This window comes from Peromyscus eremicus, chromosome 8b, assembly GCF_949786415.1.
Source record: "Peromyscus eremicus chromosome 8b, PerEre_H2_v1, whole genome shotgun sequence".
Classification (NCBI taxonomy): Eukaryota; Metazoa; Chordata; class Mammalia; order Rodentia; family Cricetidae; genus Peromyscus; species Peromyscus eremicus.
In genome coordinates, this window is record NC_081424.1 from 48,231,066 (window position 1) to 48,250,963 (window position 19,898).

The window sequence follows — 19,898 nt, forward strand, 5'->3', positions numbered from 1 at the left end:
CACGAATGGAAAAACTACCTGGGCGAGGGATCACCCAGAAGAGTTAAAGGAATCACATATAAAGGCAGAAAAAGGACGGAACTGTCAAAATATGAAAAAGTCTTGCCTTAGTGCTAGGATAAAATTAATCCCAGACTAAACACAACTCGAGTTCTCCCTAACAGAGATTAAAAGCAAAACCCGAAAAGGCCAACCTGTGCTGGAGTAACTAAAATAACTTGACTGTCCCGGAACAGAATAGAAGGCTGTATATCTGGGCCCGTGAGATGGCTTCTCCGGGAAAGTAGCCTACAGACGAGCCTCACAGCCTGAATTTAACCCTTGGGACCCATATGGTAGAAGGAGAGGACCAACTCCCACAGTTTGTCCTCTGGCTGACACACACATACACACACACTCACACACACACACACACACACACACACACACACACACACACACACACGATTTAACTTGCCAATGAACAGACATAAAAACAATGAACACACAACAAAATAAAATGCCCAACATCCAATCCAAAATTACAAAGTCTAAAAAGAAATAGGAACATGTCATATAACGAAGAAAGCCAATCAAAATTAACCCATTAATTTTACAAATGTTAGAACTAATAGACAAAGACATTAATAACAGCAGTTCAGAGCACTGGCTGCTCTTGCAGGGGACCCAGGTTCAATTCCTACCACCCTGTGGTGGCTCTCAACTGTCTCTGACTCTAGTTCTAGGGAACCTGATGCTCTCTTCTGGACCCCACGGGCACCAGGCACAGATGTGATGCACAAACGTACATTGAAGTAAAACACGCGAACATATAAAAAACTATTTGAAGTTACACAAATGTGGACTCTCTCAACAGATCTCACCATATTACACTGTAATTTCTAGCTATGTTTGCTGTGGGTAACTGAAACCATGGAGAAAGAAACGGCCAGTGAGGAGAGGCTCATGTGGGTTAAATCTAAAAAAGGGTGATGGGGAAACATTAATACTAACCAAAAAGTAGACAGAGCTGTAGAACTCCAGGGCAGCAAAGTAGTGAAAGGAGACTTCAGTGGGTCTTCAACTTAGAAGGAGAGGCTGAGGGAGATGGATTAGTGGATGAAGCATTGACCTCACAAGTGTGAGGGTCTTAGTTCAAATCCCCAAAACTCATTTAAAGCTGGACACAGTGCATGCCTCTAATCTCAATGCTCCGACAGTGAGCACTGGAAAGTGGAGACTCTCCAGAGGCTTGTGGGCCAGCTGTCCTGTCTCACACAGTGGTGACCAGCAACGTGTCTCAAGGAAGGTGGAAGGTGAGCACCAACCCCTGAGGTGTTACATGCACACACACAAACACACACACACACACACACACACACACACACACACACACACACATTCACACGCCATCCATGTACACAAATCAGACACACAATACAAAAATATTTTTTTTGAATTAAAGTAGCAGTTTCATCAATTGACATAATAATCTTGTGTTTGTAGATAAAATAAAATGTTCAACATACGTGAAGGGGAGGGGAGCCTTGAGAAAAAACAGGCAAATCCATAAGCAGAGTCAGAACTGTTTAAACCCCTCTCGGAACAAATAGACTCAAAGCAATGAAGATGTATAAGGCTAGAATAATACTATAATTGCACTTGACCTAATTGGCATTTCTAGAACACTCCACCCATCAGGAGCAGAGCACAAATTCTTTGCAAATGTACAGAGAACATTTGCCAAGATTGGCTGTGTTCTGGGCCACAAAACTGGTCTCAATAAATTTTGAAGGGTTCAGATCACACCAAGTTTGTTCAGTAACCGAAATGGAATTAAATGAGAAGTCAAGACTGAAAGACATCTGGGGAATCTCCAAGTATTTGGAAATCAAGTAAGCTCCAGTGAGAGCGTGGACTTACCAGTCATCTGCCCCATAAGAATGTACACTCTGGAATTAAAGGGACGTCTAAAACTCAATGCAGAGATAATTTTTTTTTTTTTTAATGGTTGTCTGATTTCCTATTGATGGTGCTCTTGTCTGTTGTTTTTGGAGACAGGATTTCTCTGTAAAGACCAGGCTCTGTAGGCCAGGCCTGCCAGACCCACCACCCCCAACAATAGAGCTTTTCAACCTTTCATTTTATTTCATTTTTATGTATATGGTATTTTGCCTGCATGTATCTCTTGTGTACCACTTTTGTGCCTGGTGCCTGAGGAGGCTAGAAGAAGGTGTAGGATCCGCTGGAACTGGAGTTACATATGGCTGTGGGCCACTGTGTCCTATTGGGAATCTTAACTTTGGTTTTCTGAAAGAGCAGCGGGTACATGTAGCCAGTGAGCCATCTTTCCACTCCCTGGTGGTGCTTTTAAGCAACTTGGGCAACAAAGGGCTTATGTCAGCTTCTGTCTCCAGGTCACAGTCAGTCATTGAGAGAAGACAAGGCAAGAACTGAGGCAAAGACTGTGGAGGAACACTGCTTACCAACTCAGTCCCTCTGCTTTGCTCAGCTCTCTTTTTTTCTTTGTTTTGGTTTTGGCTTTGTTATTGTTATTGTTGTTCACAGCAAGCTTTCTCTGTGTAGCTTTTGAAGCCTTTTCTGGAACTCGCTTTACAGACCAGACTGGCCTTGAACTCACAGACATCCACCTGCCTCTGCCTCCCGAGTGCTGGGAATTAAAGGTGTGTGCCACCACCACCTGGCCAGCTGTCCTTCTTACACATCCCAGGCCAACCTGCCTAGGAACGGTACCTCCTAAAGGGGGTTGGACCATCCTGCATCAATAATCAATTAAGAAAATGCCTCTCAGATGTGGCCACAGACTAATCCAATCTGGGAAATTCTTCAGTTGAGGCTTCCTTCCCTTAGGTGACTCCTCATTTGTGTCAAGTTGACAACCAAGATTAGCTGTCATAAGTCCACCCCTTGTTAACTTGACACACACACAAAAATCACTTTTAAGCCATACTTTTTCCTTTCTTGTTTATCCTCAAGATAGCATGTAAATATTACAATATAAAACATAGTATAACTTTGAATGCCCACAGTCTTTTAAAAATTCAACCACTTTAAAAGTTTGGCATATCTTTAAAGTATCTAAAACCTCTTTAATAAGGATCCATGTAAAATGAAAAACAAACTAAACATCTTCTTACTCCAAACAAGAAAAACCAGGGCATAAAAATAATCAGTTATGTAAAACCAAAATCCAATAGTGTAGTTCCAAACTTGTAGCTCTCTGTCCAACATGTGGGACTCATTCAAGGTCTCCTGGGCTCCAAAGGTCCTGGGCAGCTCCACTTTTCTGGCTCTGCTGTCTGCAGCATGCATGGTTTATCTAATAAGTTTGGCCAACTCTACTCTACACCTCCACTGTCCTTGGTGGTCAGTGACTGGTCCTGGCATCTCCACAGCAACTGGAGCTGCATCTTCACCCATGCCCAGGGACTCAAACCCTGCCACATGGTGTCAGTCTTCAGTGTCTCCCCATGCTCCCTTCAACCCTGGGTTTTCCACATTAAAATATTCACTATTAGTAGTAGTTAAAGAAATACAAATCATAACCACAGTGGATTCTACTACATAGCTATGAGAATATCTAAAAAAAAAATTTTTTTTTTTATAACAAGGTCTCTCTTTGTAGAACTTGATATTATACCTCCTAGCTGGCCTTGATCTCACAGAGATCCACCAGTCAGCAAGAATGTCTAAAGTTTAAAAAGATTCATCACACCAAGTGCTGGTGAGGATGTGGAAACTGGGACTCCCAGACTCTGCTGATAGGAATTTGTAGTAGTATAAGCGACCTGGAAGACGGTTGGTAAGCTCTTTTTTTTTTTTTTTTTAAATTAAGCAAGTAGATGAGGGGTGGCATGTCACTCAGAGGTATTGTTATTGCTTGACCTGTATGAGACTCTGGGTTCAGTCCCCAGCATTGAAAACAAGGCAAAGCAAAATAGAACTTGAATATATACCTACCATGTGACCATTTCATCCGTAATATTTACTTAAAAAACAAATAAGGTATATGCCTGTGTTAAGACCTGTGTATGAGTATTCAGTGCAGCTGTTTTGTTTTGTTTTGTGTACTGGGACTCAAACCTAAGGTCTTGTACATGCTAAGCAAGTACTCTACCACTGAACTGAATCGTCAGGCCCATAACAGTTTGTTTAGACAGTGGTGTACCTTAGCTTTATATTCGGATGTATGCAGTTTATTACAAGTCAAGTTTGCCCAATAAAACTGGGAATAATGCAGTTGGGTTTGCAAACAAATTACAGGAAGCACTCAGGAGGCTTAGGAAGGAGGGTTACTCTCTGCTCAAGGTCAGCCTAAGCTACATACGGTGCATGACCTTGCTACAAAAATTCCATTATTGGTGAGGAACAATCTAGGAAACTTAACATTCAAATAATTAAAATTCCAAACAGGCAGTTGAAACCAGAAGGGAAGTGGTAAAATTACGAAAGAAATAATCCTCCCCAGAATTGTAAGTGTTTCTAATCAAAGGGGTCACCAAGATGAATTCATAGACTAACCCCAGTCTACCTTATCACACTGCTCGGAGAGAATCCTAAAACTATTAATTATAGGAAAATGAAAAATCATTTGTGCACAATGGATCCAGAGTCCTAGTAACATGGACCTCTCAACAGCGATGAGGAGGCTGGACTACAGGACAGCATTGTCTTCACACTCAGAACAAAATACTTACCTATATCTCTGTGCCCAGCCAAGCTATCTATCAGTGTACTAATCATTAATGTAAGCCTCGTGGCCTTCAGTTTGCTGCTAGAGGAGCTGTTTCACCGATGAGTAAAGACTGGGGTCGACTGAGGTCATCACGGGTGTGTCCAGTACAGTCTGGGTCAAGGAAATGGAAACCCAGACAGCAGAAAGGTTCTATTGATTATGGAACAGGAAGAGTCCACTATGGGGTTTGTTTTAATAACCCTCTAGGACAATGGTGCCAGAAGGCTGGCACCATAGAAAATTAATCTTTTTCTTGAATGCATTAAGAGATGAGTTAGAGGCCTGGAGCGATGACTCAGTGAGACCTGAATTTAGCTCCCCGGCACTAAACATTAAAGCAGAGCAAGAGCTGAATCCAAGCACTGAGGAAGCAGAGAGACGAGGAGTTGATCCCTGGCCAGCCAGGCTAAGCCGATCATCACGCTGCAGGTGTGGTGAGAGACCCTGTTTCAGAAAGTAAGGTGGTGAGGAAGAAAGCTGAAGTGGACATCTCTGCAGGGCGCATAGTATACACACAGAACAGTGTTGGGCAGGCAGACCTTAGTCCTCTCAGAAAACGTCATATATAGAGATGGCCTTGCTGTGCATGTTTACATAATCCTAATCCAGCCTGAGCTAAGGTAGTTCTGTAGTTAGAGACACAAGAGGCCAGACATGGGGAATATAGAGCAATCAATCCTCCATATCTACATTAGAATGCTCATAGACAAAACCTGAATCTGCAAGGCTGTGTAAATGGAGGAAGAGGACGGTATCTTAGGGTTTCTGTTGCTGTGAAGAGACACCATGACCATGGCAACTCTTACAAAAATTTGCTTACGGCTGGTTTACAGCTTCAGAGATTTAGTCCATTATCACAGTGGTGGGAAACTCAGCAACACGCTGGCTGACATGGGGCTGGAGAAGGAGCCAAGAGTTCTACATCTGGATCAGCGGGTAGCAGGAAGAGAGAGTGAGCCACTGGGCCTGGCTTGAGCTTCTGAAACCTCAAAGTCCAACCCCACTGACACACTTCCTCCAACAAGGCCATACCTACTCCATCAAGACCGCTATGTCCTAATCCTTTCAAGTAATGCCACTCCCTATGATCCCTATGGGGCCATTTTTATTCAAACCATCCCAGAAAGGAACAGCCAAGAAGAGCTAATGGTGTCTTCCTCTTGGGAACAGCAGTGCTCTTGGGGTAGGCAGCACATAATTTTTTTATAATAAGCCTTTGGGAGCGATGTGGGCTTTTAAGCCAAATACATGAATCATTTTGGCAAAAATTAAATTTGAAAGAAAAAGGATTGATCATCTTGTTTCCTTACTGTTTCTTCTCTTCTCCCTGCTTAGTGCTAAGGATGGAACCCTGGTCTTCATGCATAAATATGAGCTGTGCCAGTCAACTACACTCCTAGCCCTTCTCTTTATTTTTAAAAATGTTGCATATGTGAGCAAAAAACGGGAGTCACAATTTGTGGCTGAGTTAAATAGAGTTGGTCCTCCGTTTTCCCTGTCATCTCCCTCTGGCATCCACCCCAGGAAAGGTGGTCTCATATTGCTGTCCCCAGCAGTATTGTGGGTATCAAGGAAGCCAGTTAAAGTTGAGAGGATTGGGACAGATAGTATCATGGGTAAAGGCTCTTGCCACCAAGCCTGATGACCCAAGTTTGGTGCCCAAAACCCATGTAATGGAAGGAGAGAATTGATCCCTGCAAGTTGTTCTCTGCCCTCCACATGTGTGCCATGGCACACTGCATATATGCATACATACATACATACATACATACATACATACATACATACATACATACATAGTAGAGACAGCACATCCCCAAGCAGTAGCATCCCCCACTTTATCCCTTATGTGCCCTTAAAATAGGTAGCAATGTTCTGTTTATGCAAGTAACACACTGAGATGTTTTTCAGCCCAGGATAGGGAGGAAAATATGTTGGCATTCACCCTGTGGCATAGAAGGGCTGGATGTGATAAAATATATACACACACACACACACACACACACACACACACACACACACACACGGCTGTATTTCTGTACTGAGGAGGCTGAGGCAGGAAGATTGTGAGCTCAAAGCTAGCCAGGGCTAGACAGTAAGATCCTGTCTATTAAAGATACATGGATGGGTGGGTGGATGGGTGGATGGGTGGGTGGGTGGGTGAGTGGGTGGATGGGTGGATGGGTGGATGGGTGGATGGGGGGGTGGATAGAAGAGAGAGAGAGTCAGCTCTAGACTCAGAATAGTGTCCTAAAATGAAGGCTCCAGAGCAGTGCAGACCTCCATCCTCTTTCCCAGGTAAGATGGACTGTAGGTGGTCCCCTGATCCATCAACCGTTGGCTAGCCAGGCTTCCAGTTGGTAGACATGGTCTAAGGCCTCCGACCCCTCCCCCTTCTCCTCCTCTCCACCAGGATTCCACATAAACCCCACCCCCAGCTCCATGAACAGCATCCAGGAAGATTCCAAGAGCATAGGACCTCTCTCTGCCCTCCTGTTAAGTTTACCTGCTTTGCAGCTTTTAACCTCCAAGGGAGAGCTTTGCAGCAGTCTAGAGGAAGGACAAGGATGAAAGAAAGAAACGTTAAACTGGTCAGCTGTGGCTCCCTGGTACAGTGCCTGCCTGGCATGTGTGAGGCCCTGAGTTCAACTCAGCAGGAGGGAGAAACAGTAAACTTCCTAGCGGAAACAGTGCCCATCACCCCACCCTTCCTTCCAGCTCCTTCTCCTCCCTCCCCTCACAGGACGGTCATTCAGTGACCAAGATCTCTGTTAATGTTCGGGGGAGGAGCTCCACTCCGCAGGAACCTCTTATTAAATCCGTTTGTTTCACGGGAGCTCACAGACAGTCTCAGGGTGTGCCACCTGCAGATCAAATGGCTGGTGGATGGGTACGGTGCCCAATGGCAGGAGAGACCCACCAAGTTTGGAGAGGTGGACAGAGGCGTTTTTGATCTATGCAGCTCTGCTGGTCCTGCATGCAACAGTCTCCATGTCAACACTGGAGCTCAGTTTAGGATCATGCTTCACTCCGATTTATAGTTAATGTTTCTGTAGGGCTCTGGGTTGATGAGAGCTGCCCTCGTTGGCTTGAATATTTTGCATCTTGGCTCTCGAGGATTAGCTTGGACTTGACTGTGATGATTAGAAACTAGAAAGGTATGGAGTTGGAGCTGGGAGGTGGTGGCACACGCCTTTAATCCCAGCACTCAGGAGGCAGAGACAGGCAGATCTCTGTGAGTTCAAGGTCAGCCTGGTCTACAGAGTGAGTTCCAGAACAGCCAGGGCTGTACAGCGGAAACTCTGTCGGGGTTGGGAGGGGCAGGAGGAGGAGTATGGAGTTGAGCTACGCCCTCTGCTCAGAGTGACTTTAAGATAACCAGTAATGCACGAAAAATTAGGGAAATCTCTCAAACCTGTTTGTCTCTGTAAAAGAAATACAGTCCTAGATCAGATTTCCTTTTCCATTTCCTGTTTCTGTCTTGCCATAAGTAACAGTCTTACTTTTTTCTATTTAATTTATTGTTATTTGTGTGTGTATATGTGTATGTGTGTGTGTGTAAGTGAGAGTGTGTCTGTGTGAGAGAGGGGTGGAGGAAGGAGGGGAAGGAGAGAGAGAGAGAGAGAGAGAGAGAGAGAGAGAGAGAGAGAGAGAGAGAGAGGAGGGACCACACACGTCATGGCACACACATGAAGGTCAGAGCACAACCTGAAGAAGCCATGTCTCTCCTACCTTTACACGTCCAGGGATAAAACGCAGGCCATCAGGCCATCGCAGCAAGGCGGATGCCTTTCCACCTGCTGGGCTCTCCCTGGCTGCTCATTGCTTATTTCACAGGTAATGATAAAACAACACAGTGAATACTGGGTCCTGGTTGCCTGACTGGAGTCTCTTCTTACTTTCTCTCATTTTCATTTCAAAACGGAGTCCATAGTGTAGACACTGTCACACTGTTCTTACCCATGACTGATGAAGACTCAGTGAGCTAGCTGCCCACGGGCCATGGCTCTCTCTGTGAAGCAGAAGTCCTGAGCTGGTTCCCACAGTTGCCCACCCCTCGCAGACTGCTGACCCACCTAGAACGGAGGTCCTTGCAGATCCTCCCGGTCGGTACCAAGAGCATGGCACAACTGCCCTGAGCATCCCTGCGTCTACCTCTGCATCTGTACAGGGATGGAGGAAAGACTGTCAGCTTCCAACAACTCAGGGCTGCTGAGGAGTCAGGAACGATGGTGAGGGTGACCTGGGCCAAGACGAAAAGGCTCTCTGTAGTGACCCAGGGGACATCTGAAGAGCCACACGTAAATGGCTCCACACCTATGTACTAGTGACCTCTGTGTATCTCTCAGGGAATAGAATGAATAGAACAGAGCATGGGAGCCATGAAGGACCAGTTAGCTAGCTAAGGCCTTGTCTTAGAACTCTCTTCCTTGAGTTTTGCTAGCCCTCTAGAACAGTGATTCTCAACCTTCCTAATGCTGCGACCCTTTAATACAGTTCCTCATGTTGTGGTGACCCCCACACCATAAGATTATTTCATTGCTACTTTCTAACTGCAATTTTGTTACTATTATGAATTGTAATATAAATATCTGATATGCAGGATATCTGATACGGCACCCCCAAAGGGGTCGTGACCCACAGGTTGAGAACCACTGCTCTAGACTTAGTTAGCAAGGCGACATTCCAGCTATAACTATAATTCCTTCGGCTTCCCAAAGATTTTGTGTGCATGCGTGATTGGGGGAGGCGAGAGGATCAAACCCGGGGCCTGAAGTATGCTAGGTCAGCACTCTGCCACTGAGTCCCATCCCCAGCCCAGATAATTTTCGCTGAATATGTAGGTAATTCTTCAGTGAGGTCATGCAAATAAGAGCTGTTTGCAGACTTCAAATGGGTAGCAATAATCCACATTTGAGTAGCAGGGAAGATCTGGGTAGTTATTCTATCCATACAAATGTTCATGTTTCACAGTCAGAAGGTATTATGACTCCATGCTATGTCTTATTTCTAAAGATGATCTTTGTAAAGGTGGTCCTGGTTGTCCTAGAGCTCACTCTGTAGACCAGGCTGTCCACAAACTCACAGAGACCTGCCTACCTCTGCCTCCCAAGTGCTGGGATTAAAGGTATCCATCACCATGACTGGCTGTTAACACCAGTCTTAAACAGACATTAACTTTATGTATACATTTTGTCTACATGTATGATTATGCACCACATACATGCTCGGTGCTCATGGAGGCCAGAAGAGGGCATCGGATCCCCTAGAACTGGAGGTCTAGACAGCTGTGAGTTACCCAGCTCCTTAGACTTAGCGGTGAGCCCCACCGATCCATCCCGTCAGCCCTAACGTACATTTCTAAACATTGTTGATAGAAAGTGTGGTTTCTCGTGGTCAGGAAAGATTTGGGAGATTAGCTGTCGTTAAAATCAGGGTCACGAAGACAGAAAGCTTTTTTCAGCCTTTGCACAAGAGCCCATTAATGTGACATGACAAAAACGTAGATTTAGTGTCTCCTTGGTTATTTTAAGCGGGAGCACACAGTTAGCACAGAGCCCCACTGACCCCGAGCCTGTGGCCAGAGGTCAATTCCCAGGGGCTTCTCATTTTTCTTTCTTTCTTTTGTGGTGCTTTCTGGAGTCTGGTCTGGGAGCTGCACTCTGGGGGCAGCTTGTGACGGGTGGAGGCTGTGGTGTGAGGGTGCACGGTCTGGGTAACAGATCGCCTCCATATTGTGCTTCCTCAGCAGGGAAGAGAGAATGCGGCTGTTTATTCACAGGTCTGGGAGTCTCTCACTCTCCAGACCCTGTGGTTTCTTGTCTGCTGTCCCTTATCCCAAATAAGTAGTCTCAGTTCTCAGAAGTGATTACTGCTCGCTGGAAAGGAATGTGGGAATCTCGCCATTCCACCCCTGTCTCTCTCACTTCAGTGAAATAGGCGGAAAGGGAAAGACAGACAGCTCTCACTTCCTGTCGCTTAACATCTTGGCTAGTTTTTTTGTCCCAACATTGTGATAGAATTGGAATGACCAGAAGACACGTGGCCACCCATACCTCTGACTCTAGGACCCACAGGCTGACATTCTGCCTTTGAGGGTCTTGGTCCTCCATCATCTGAAAGTACCTGTGGGGAGGACAATGTTCCCATTTATAGAAGTACCACGTTAACAAGCAGGAGGTGACGAGAGGTTCTCCCCATTTACGTTAGACTCCGTGATTGGTAGCTTTGTCACGTGGCCCCGAATGCACTTCCTCTAAAAGGTTTTCTCAAGTTTCGTCACCTCGAGTGACTCTAAGCTTTGCCCGCTGTTTGTCAGTAGAGTGGCAGCCTCAGGAAAAACTGCCATCGAGTCTTCGTGGGTACCTCCATGCAAGTGATGCCTTTGACCCAGAGACAGAGCAGTGTCGCTGTGGCCAACATGCCCCATCCTTTCTTCAGCTAGCCGAGTGTCGACTCCGAATCTGGAGCCCACCCAGACCATAGAGACACCTTCTGCAAATGCCATGGAGTGCCTCAGGTGTGAGTTCAGAGTGTGCTTTACAGAGGAGTTACTATTGGAACCCCTTGTGCATTGCGGCCCAGACACCTGCAGACATATGTGAATGAAACATGCTTGCTGTCCCAGCACAAACAGTAAGCATGGCTTTCTTTCCATGGCCTCCTTCTGTCGGTAGAGGAACACAGTAGTAACCAGAGCAACATCGACTCCATGCTAGGAGCCTGCCTGCCTTTTAAGAAGGTAAGATTTATAGTACAGCAGGCCCCCAGCCACTAAGTCAGATGCCAGAGCTTACACTCAGTTCACTGTCTGAGATCCAGAATGGGATTGCCCACTTGTGTGTGACAAATGGGGGCCCGTGAGACACCTCTGCTACAGTCCTATGTAGGTAGCAACGGTGTCCCGGACCAGCCAGCACCACACTGTTGTGCCTTCTCCTTGCTCTGCCTCAGCCTCCCCACCGCCACACTCCAGGGCCAGCAGAGCAGGGAGTGGTCAGTGAGGTTGGGGAGGGGGCGGGGGTTGGCTCCCCACCTGGGCAGCAGATAAACAGGAGATAGCACTGAGGTGTTAAACTCTTATGAGCTGATAGGAAACAAAGAGGGACTGTGGGCACCATGTGAGACACAGTTTCCAAGTCATGGTATGTAACTGTGTCCCCTGGGGACTTGCTGTGGTCCCAGGCACCCACCCAGCATTTCCGCCAGGCTCCTAGGGCGCTGCTGCCCCTAACTGAGTGAGAAGAGTCCCTAAACAGGGCTAGGGGTGAGAGAGGGGAACAGGGGGTGAGAACTATATTCCACCTTATGTGGTTGTCTGCAAAGAACTGAGGAGGGATGGGCGGAAGCAGGACAGTGAGTGCAACCCATCACTGCATGGAAACAGTGATGAAGAGTGCTGGGGACAGGGACAGGCTAGATGGCCTCTGAAGAGTCGTAAAGCAGATCTCACCTCTGCCGGATGCATGGATGGATGGATGGATGGATGGATGGATGGATGGATGGATGGATGGAAGAGTGCTGGGGAGCGGGACAGGCTAGATGGCCTCTGAAGAGCCAGAAACCAGATGTCACCTCTGCCAGATGCATGCATGGATGGATGGATGGATGGATGGATGGATGGATGGATGGATGGATGGGTGGGTGGATGGATGGATGGGTGGATGGGTGGATGGGTGGATGGATGGATGGAAGAATGCTGGGGACAGGGACAGGCTAGATGGCCTCTGTAGAGCCTGAAACCAGATCTCACCTCTGCTGGATGGATGGATGGATGGATGGATGCATGCATGGGTGCATGCATGCATGGGTGCATGCATGCATGGGTGCATGGGTGCATGGATGGATGCAGTTGGAAGACTTGTGCCTGTTACAGCCTGGCAGGAAATCCCAAATCCTCTCATCCTGGGAACTGTGTGTTAGCGAGTTACCTGCCTGCTCTCTTGGTACACCAGGGCCTTCTGTGGAAGGGGACAAGGTGACAGTGCTAAAGGTCTCCGCTCAGCAAAGCAGTGAAGAGCCAGGCTCTGCCCCGAGCTAGCCATGCCTACGAGCACTTACCTTTGTAAATTAATATCCTCTCATCTTGCCAGACATGGTGGCCCCTGCCTGTGATCTGAGGACTTGGGAGATAAGTCACAGGAAGGTCAGAAGTTCAAGGTCACCCTGAGCTATGTCAGACCCTATTTGGGGAAAAAAAAACAAACAGGCCACAGGACTCCTCACCCCCACCCCGCCAAAATGAATCAAGTGAGGAGAAAGCAAGGTGCTAGAAGCTGAATAAAGCTGTCTGTCATCTGTAAAATACACAGTGTCATTCCAAGGCAGTGATACGGAAATGTGTAACATCGAAAGCAAAGTCCAAAGGTTGTGTGGTGCCTATTACCCATGCAACCTTGGACATGTAACTTCCCCTCTCTGGATCTCACTACCCTTCCCCATGTGCCATGGAAATAGTAGAGATGCCTTTTGTGGAGGTTACTAAGAGGGAAAAAAATGGGTAACACACTCAGCTCTATACCCAGAGCAAATCATCACTCAACAAAGGAGTTCATGTTGGAAGGGAAGCCAGATGCCAGGTATCTAGAGGGAGGGGGTCTGCACTGCACCCACAGGATTTTTGCTTCTTCGTTGTGCTTGGTGAGGAGGCAATGCCAACCCCAGCCAGAGAGGCTGGTCTCGGATTCTGTATGCAAATCTGACTAAGAAGAGAAGCTTTGGAAGTCACTGGTGGTTACTGTGTCCTATGGGGACCACCGGGCAGGGTGAATGGGCTACATTTCCAGGGAGGTGACCTGTGCTTTCTGTATTTGGTCAGTTTCCTTGCAGAGTGAATGTGCAGAGTGAATGGGGGGAGGGGGGGGGCAAACCAACAGGGTGCCTGTGTCCATAACCTAATGCGATATGGGGCTGTCATGAACCATGTGGTTGGTTTCTGTCTTCAAGTGAACTGTGCCGTGATTAATCATTCTGTGTACTTCGCTCACGAGCGATGTTTTGTCTTCTCTTCCAGATGAGCACGATGCCAGGACTGCCCACTCGGCCCTGCTTTTACGATATAGACCTTGACACAGAAACAGAGCAAGTTAAAGGCTTGTTCTGATGGAACGACGCTTGCTCAGGACCTGAGCCAGGTGGGCAGCTGTGATTTGGGTCTTGTTATCAACTCACATGCTTTCTTGTGTTGTTTTCCTCGTGTTTAAGTGTGATCAAATAAGTCAGTTGTTTCCTGGGTCGCTCCAAGTTTATACCTAACAGCTGCCTGTGACTTGGGTCCCCTTCCCAAAGTTGACATGCCCCCCAGGGTACCTGGACTTGAGTCCAGTAGACGTTAGATCGTACATTCTCCCGTTATGGACTTAATTGGAGTGCTTCTTGTCGTGACAAAGGCTAGTGTCAGTGATTTAAGACTAGCTTCCTACCTTACTACCACACATCTCGGTACAGAGTTACAGTTGTGTTAAAGAAGCCTTGGGTTTATTTCCCAGGGCTGCCGTAACAAAGTGCCATGGACGTGTGGGTTAGAACAGAGCTGTGTCCTGCTGTCCTACAGACTGGAAGTTCAGGGTCAGGGTATCCGTTGAGTGGGTGTCCTGCTCCCTCTGAGGGAGGCCATGGAGTATCCACCACCATGTATCATTGTCCCCACCATCTCTCCCTCTTCAGTTTTCTCTTCCTTCTCCCTCTGTGCTTCTGCCCTTCTGGGGTCTTCTCTTTTTCTCCTTTTTCTTTTTCAGTTTGTGTGTGCGTGTGACATTGTTGGTGGTCTTCAGATTTTGGGTTATTTTTGGTTTTTTGAGATGAGAACTCACTAACTAGCCCAGGCTGGCCTTGAACTCATGATCCTCCTGCTTCACCCACTCAAGTGCTAGGCTTATAAGTATCCACCACCATACCTAGCACTTTGTCCTCTTCCACTAAGATCCCTAGGCAATTCGATTTAGGCTCAGATAAAGACATCATCTTAACTTGATTACTCTCCAAAGGCCCTGCTTCCAAAGACAGTCATGGAGTCCCTGTCACAGGTGCCATTAAGACTGAGGTCATGCCAAGGATGTGCCCTTGTCTGTACCAATGCGTATACCTAAATACATTTGTGACAACCTATGTGTACCCTGGTAAGCATCCCTTCAGCTCAAGCTGTTAATCCCAGCACTCTGGAGGTAGAGGCAGGAGGATCAGGGTTTCAGGGTTGTCTTGACTACATAGTGGTCACCCTGGGCTGAACAAGACCCCATCTAAAACTAACACATAGGGAGCCAGAGGGATGGCTCAACACTTAAGAGCACTCGCTGCTCTTGCAGAGAACCCAAGTTTGGGTCCAAGTACCTATATTAAGAGGGGTTCACAACTACTTGTAACCCTAGCTCTAGGGAGATCTGCTACCCTCTTATGGATGGACTGGGATGGGGACACACACACATACACTGAATCTTAAAATATATAATTAAGATGGAACAGGGGTCTGGGTAATGATCTTCTGACATGCCAGGTACTGTGCTCAGCACCTTGCACTCAGGGTTCGAGCACCTACAGCAGGTGTTGTCCTAGTAAACCTTAGAGGCTTCAGGAAGATCGGTCCTCTGTGTGTGGACATGGAGAGGTGGTGTCTAAGGGTAGTCTGCATCCCCGCTGCCTAGCACTCTAGTCATTACAGCGAGCATGTGTCCTTTTGCCATACCAATCAGCTAGCACGGAGAGATTCAGCCAGTGAGGTATTACGTGTCAAGGCTGTGACCACACAGACCCAGAGAGGTCAACACACTGCCCAGCTAATGGCGACAGAAGCCAAGCTCCAAGCCAGATTAGCCAGCTCACAGTGTGATGCAGCCCTCACACCCCATTCCCCTACATGAGCTTAGGCCCATTCCAAAAGATGCTATCAGCCGGTGAATACATTTGGGGTGTTTATAAAATAACCAAAAATAAGTACTTGGATATTCAACTCAAAGCTCGAAGTTTATCGAAATTCGGTGTAATAGGACGGCAGCACCGTGGGACTGTCTCTTGCCTCACCCTCTGCCTGAATGGCATTGCTTCTCATCTATCCAAGGCTGTTGTCTTGTGAAATGACTAAATACCCTTCTAGGCTGGCTGGGCAGTAGTTCAAAACCCATCATTTGACCCTGCTGGAACAATTGACAAGGGATCTGGTGTCCCCAGATAAAAGCTCTTTACAAATAACCGTTCCCTCTCCGCGGCTCCTGTGTGCTGCTCCTGTAAACATTTTTCCTGTTTCCCGTGCCTCTCCATCGTGGCAGTCCAGGACCATTTCTGTCAATACCCAGAAGTCTGTTAGCCCTTGAAATGTATAAATAAAAGACGTTTCCTCCTGGACAAGGCTCCAGCATCTCGAATACACTTTGTCGTCATACTTTATCGCCACAGATCGTTTACACCTTCAGCTGCAGCGCGGTCACCATCCTTCAAGGAATACGGTGTGGGGCTTGCACCTGTGCCCCACTAGGGAAGAAGGGGAGCTGATGACTGTCCTTCCGCTCCCTTCTCGCCTTTCCTGCCTCCCTCTCTTTCCCTCCAGGAAACATCATGAGTCTGGATGTGAACGTGAGCTCCAAGGAGTCTCCAGGACTTGAGCTCAACCCCTTTTGTCGCAAGACTTCCCTGTAATTCTTCTGCTATTGTTTGCGTGAGGTGTGACTCATTCTTCTGGACGTCACTAAATAGAAATCTTTCAAATAAGTTGGGGCCTCGTGAAATCCATCTTGTGCTTCGAGGTGTTTGTGTTACAGGGGATAGGGTGTTGTGCTCCTCTCTCATCTTCTGGGTTCTCATTCTCAGCCTTTATCATATTTCTACACCTACAAATGCTCCACACAATAAAGTCTAGCAGACTTCCTGAAAAACCCAAGTACCCTCCCTCCAATCTGCTGTACAGTTTTTTGGTTTGGTTTGGTTTGGTTTGGTTTGGTTTGGTTTTGGTTTTTTGAGACAGGATTCTCTGTGTACTTTTGGTGCCTGTCCTTGATCTTGCTCTGTAGACCAGGCTGGCCTCGAACTCACAGAGATCCGCCTAGCTCTGCCTCCCGAGTGCTGGGATTAAAGGCATTCACCACCACCGCCTGGCTCTGCTGAACAATTTTTAGTACCCACTGGGATCCACTCTAGTCCCACTGTAAACTCTAGTATTTTGCCAGAAGTTTCTTTTCTAGAGTTGCACCTAAAGAAAGAATACCACCCCAGCTCATTTCTTCCCTAATTGAGGGCAAAAAGTTTCCAAGAGGCTTACTGACCAGAAGCTACTCTAGAGTCAGGTGGCCGCATACTTGCCTTTCTATGGACAGACCTGCGCAACCCCAACTCCTACATCAAAGGGGACCCTGGGGTAGCATCTCAGCCCCATGATTTCAGTTACGAAATTTTATCTTTTGCTCCACCACTGCAGTAAACATACACTTATTCTTTCCTCTCTTCCAGGCAAGGATAATAGCAGCCCTGGATATTCAATCCTTTCTGGCATCTAATAACTGTTACGACTAAGTCCTCCTTATCTAGCTTAAGTACCAACTGTGACCCTCTTAATTCCCCTTAAAGGGAACTTTGGGGGCACAATACACTTACTGAAATAGAGTATTTCATATATATTTTGAACTAAGGATGTAGATCAATGGTAGAATACTTGCCTAGCATGAGCAAGGCCCCAGAGTCCATCTCCAGCATCAGGGAGCAGGGAGTATTTCATATATTCATCTACTACACTATGTTCCCCGTGGGTAAACTTCCAAGATGTTCCTCCCTTTAGAATAATAAATAATTCATTTTTACATTTCCACCTCAGCTGTTGGCCCCCACCTCTTCAGTTAGACTTTGCATGTTTTTGCCAGCCCTTCAGCTTTCCTTACACGTCAAATGTTGTGGTACATGCCTGTAATCCAAATCCTGGGAAAGCAGGAAGGTTGCAAGTTCAGGCTTGGGCTACACATTGATCCCAGGTCTCACAAAAAGAAAAAAAGAAAAAAAAATGTGGAACACAGACTCTTCTCTGTACACAAAACCGGTTTTCCATTTCTCGCCTCAGCAACCAGGAAATTCTTAGCACACTCAGGGCCTCCCCACCCCTCCATGGTAAGCCAGGCCCAGCAATGCCGTCCCTCCCCAGGACTCACTGACCACTACAGTGAGGCTGCTGTGTCTTTGAATAAAGAGCCAGGGCCTTTTCTAGACAGCCCTCTTAATGTGACATGTTTTCTTTTCATTCGTGTTTGTTATACTTGCTGTGTTTCTGGTTTCTGTTTACTCCCCTGACTTAGACTCTGATGTTGGGGGGTATTTGAAGTTCTGTCTTCCTCTCCATCACTGTCTTCAGTCTTTAAACTGCCCAGACATCTCCCCTGTCTCCAGACTGCTCAGTTATCTGTGGGAGGCAAATCTAGCCGATTTCAACAGAATGAACTCTTTTGGCCCACAAATAAATCCCTCCGTGTATAAACTCAGATGAAAGGCTGCATACTGGCATTTACATTTTTCCTGGAGTGGGAACATGTTTTCTTCTGGGACTTAGATGTTTTGCTTGGTTTTGTTTTTCCAATGTAGTCTGGTCACTTTCTCTTTCTAAAAGACTGCAAAGAGCTGGGCATGTGGTCCATGTCTGTAATCCCACAGCTTGAGAGGTGGAGGCCGGAAGACTGGGAGGTAGGCCTAGACTACATACCAACTTCAAGGCCAGCCTGGGTTAGATAAAACCCTATCAAAAATAAATGAATAAATTTTTTAAATGTTAGGGAATTCAAGACCTGCCAAAAATCGTAACATTTTTTGAGAGAGGGCAACAAATTGTTGAAAAGTCCAGGGTCCATTCATTCCTCTCTTCTCCCAAGTGCATTTTCAGAACTTGCTATCTGTATTAAACAGGAACAGAAATCCAAGACAACCAGATTATTAATCTGAAGCCTGTAACAGTCCCAGGATCCTTCATATTATACAGATCCAAAATCTGCAAGTCCTGGAAATTCTGGAATGTCTTGGGAAGTTCAGGGGTCACCTTGTGGTACAGCACTAACTCATGGTTATGGGACGCTACATCTGATTCTCCCTGTGTATATGTGTGGGGTTCATGTTTATTAGGGGTACACTTATATGTGCAAATATACATGCACATGTGTGGAGGCTAGAAGACAACTCTGGGTCTCATTCTGCAGGCGCTAGAGCAGTTTTGACAGTCTCCTACTGGGCTGGAGCACACCAAGGCTGGCTGGTCAGGGAGCTCCAGGGATCCGCCTGTCCCTGCCCTGGTTCTCATTTCTCACACAGGAAACATCCCACCCAGGAGTCCCAGCCTTGGCTTATGAATGGAGCCATTTCTCCGCTCTTGGGTTTTCTTTAAAACTATGGCACAAGTAAGAGTTTGGACACCGGAGGACGAGGCGATTTGGCTCTGAGAGGTTTTTCTCCCCTATTTTTCAGGCTCTTAGCCTCTTTGCTGCAGTTGGAGAAGAAAGTGAATTTTGAAATCCGCTTGTTATGCAATGCTGGAGAAATCGTGAGACAGGCCAAAGACTGCTTCCTCCTGCGAGATGAATTCCGTTCCCAGCCAAGCCACGTTCAGCAGAAGGACCTTCGCCACCACTGGAAGAAGCAGAGATCCTCTCGGTTCCTATAGAGTTCACACCATTTCTGCTGCTTAGACTTTGGAGTGTTTATTTTACGGGGACTGGGGGATTACAAGAGTGTGAACTAAAAGCTGAGGTTCTCCTCTCTGGAGTTTCCTCTTTTGTCTTTTTTTTTTAATTCTCCTTTCCCCCTGTGTTGGGATGGGATGCCAGGCCTCCTTGGCTTTCACAGCCTCTACTGCTAAGCCGTCTCTTTATTTTTGTCTTTGAACTGAAAATAAACATGTTTCTAGAAAACCACCCAACTAGTTGTGTTCAGTGAGGAATAAAACCGCTCTCCAAGCCGGGCGGTGGTGGCACACGCCTTTAATCCCAGCACTCAGGAGGCAGAGCCAGGCGGATCTCTGTGAGTTCAAGGCCAGCCTGGGCTACCAAGTGAGTTCCAGGAAAGGCGCAAAGCTACACAGAGAAACCCTGTCTCAAAAAACCAAAAAAAAAAAAAAAAAAAAAAAAACCACTCTCCGGATGTCACTGTCCCCGGGGATCTTGTGGGATGTCACCTGGGAGATTTGTGGAGGAAATTGCAGGTACGTTTG

The 19,898-nt window shown here is 46.8% G+C and overlaps 1 protein-coding gene across 1 annotated transcript in view; it reads left to right on the forward strand.

Moving 5' to 3' along the window:
* Positions 1-19,602, forward strand: part of Mthfd1l (methylenetetrahydrofolate dehydrogenase (NADP+ dependent) 1 like) — a 189,338-nt gene extending 169,736 nt beyond the window's left edge. The window contains exons 27-28 of the mRNA XM_059272782.1: positions 13,749-13,869; positions 19,157-19,602. Coding sequence (XP_059128765.1) covers positions 13,749-13,838 — 90 coding nt within the window. The 3' untranslated portion in view covers positions 13,839-13,869; positions 19,157-19,602. The remainder of the gene's footprint in view (positions 1-13,748; positions 13,870-19,156) is intronic.
* The last annotated feature ends 296 nt before the right edge of the window (positions 19,603-19,898 follow it).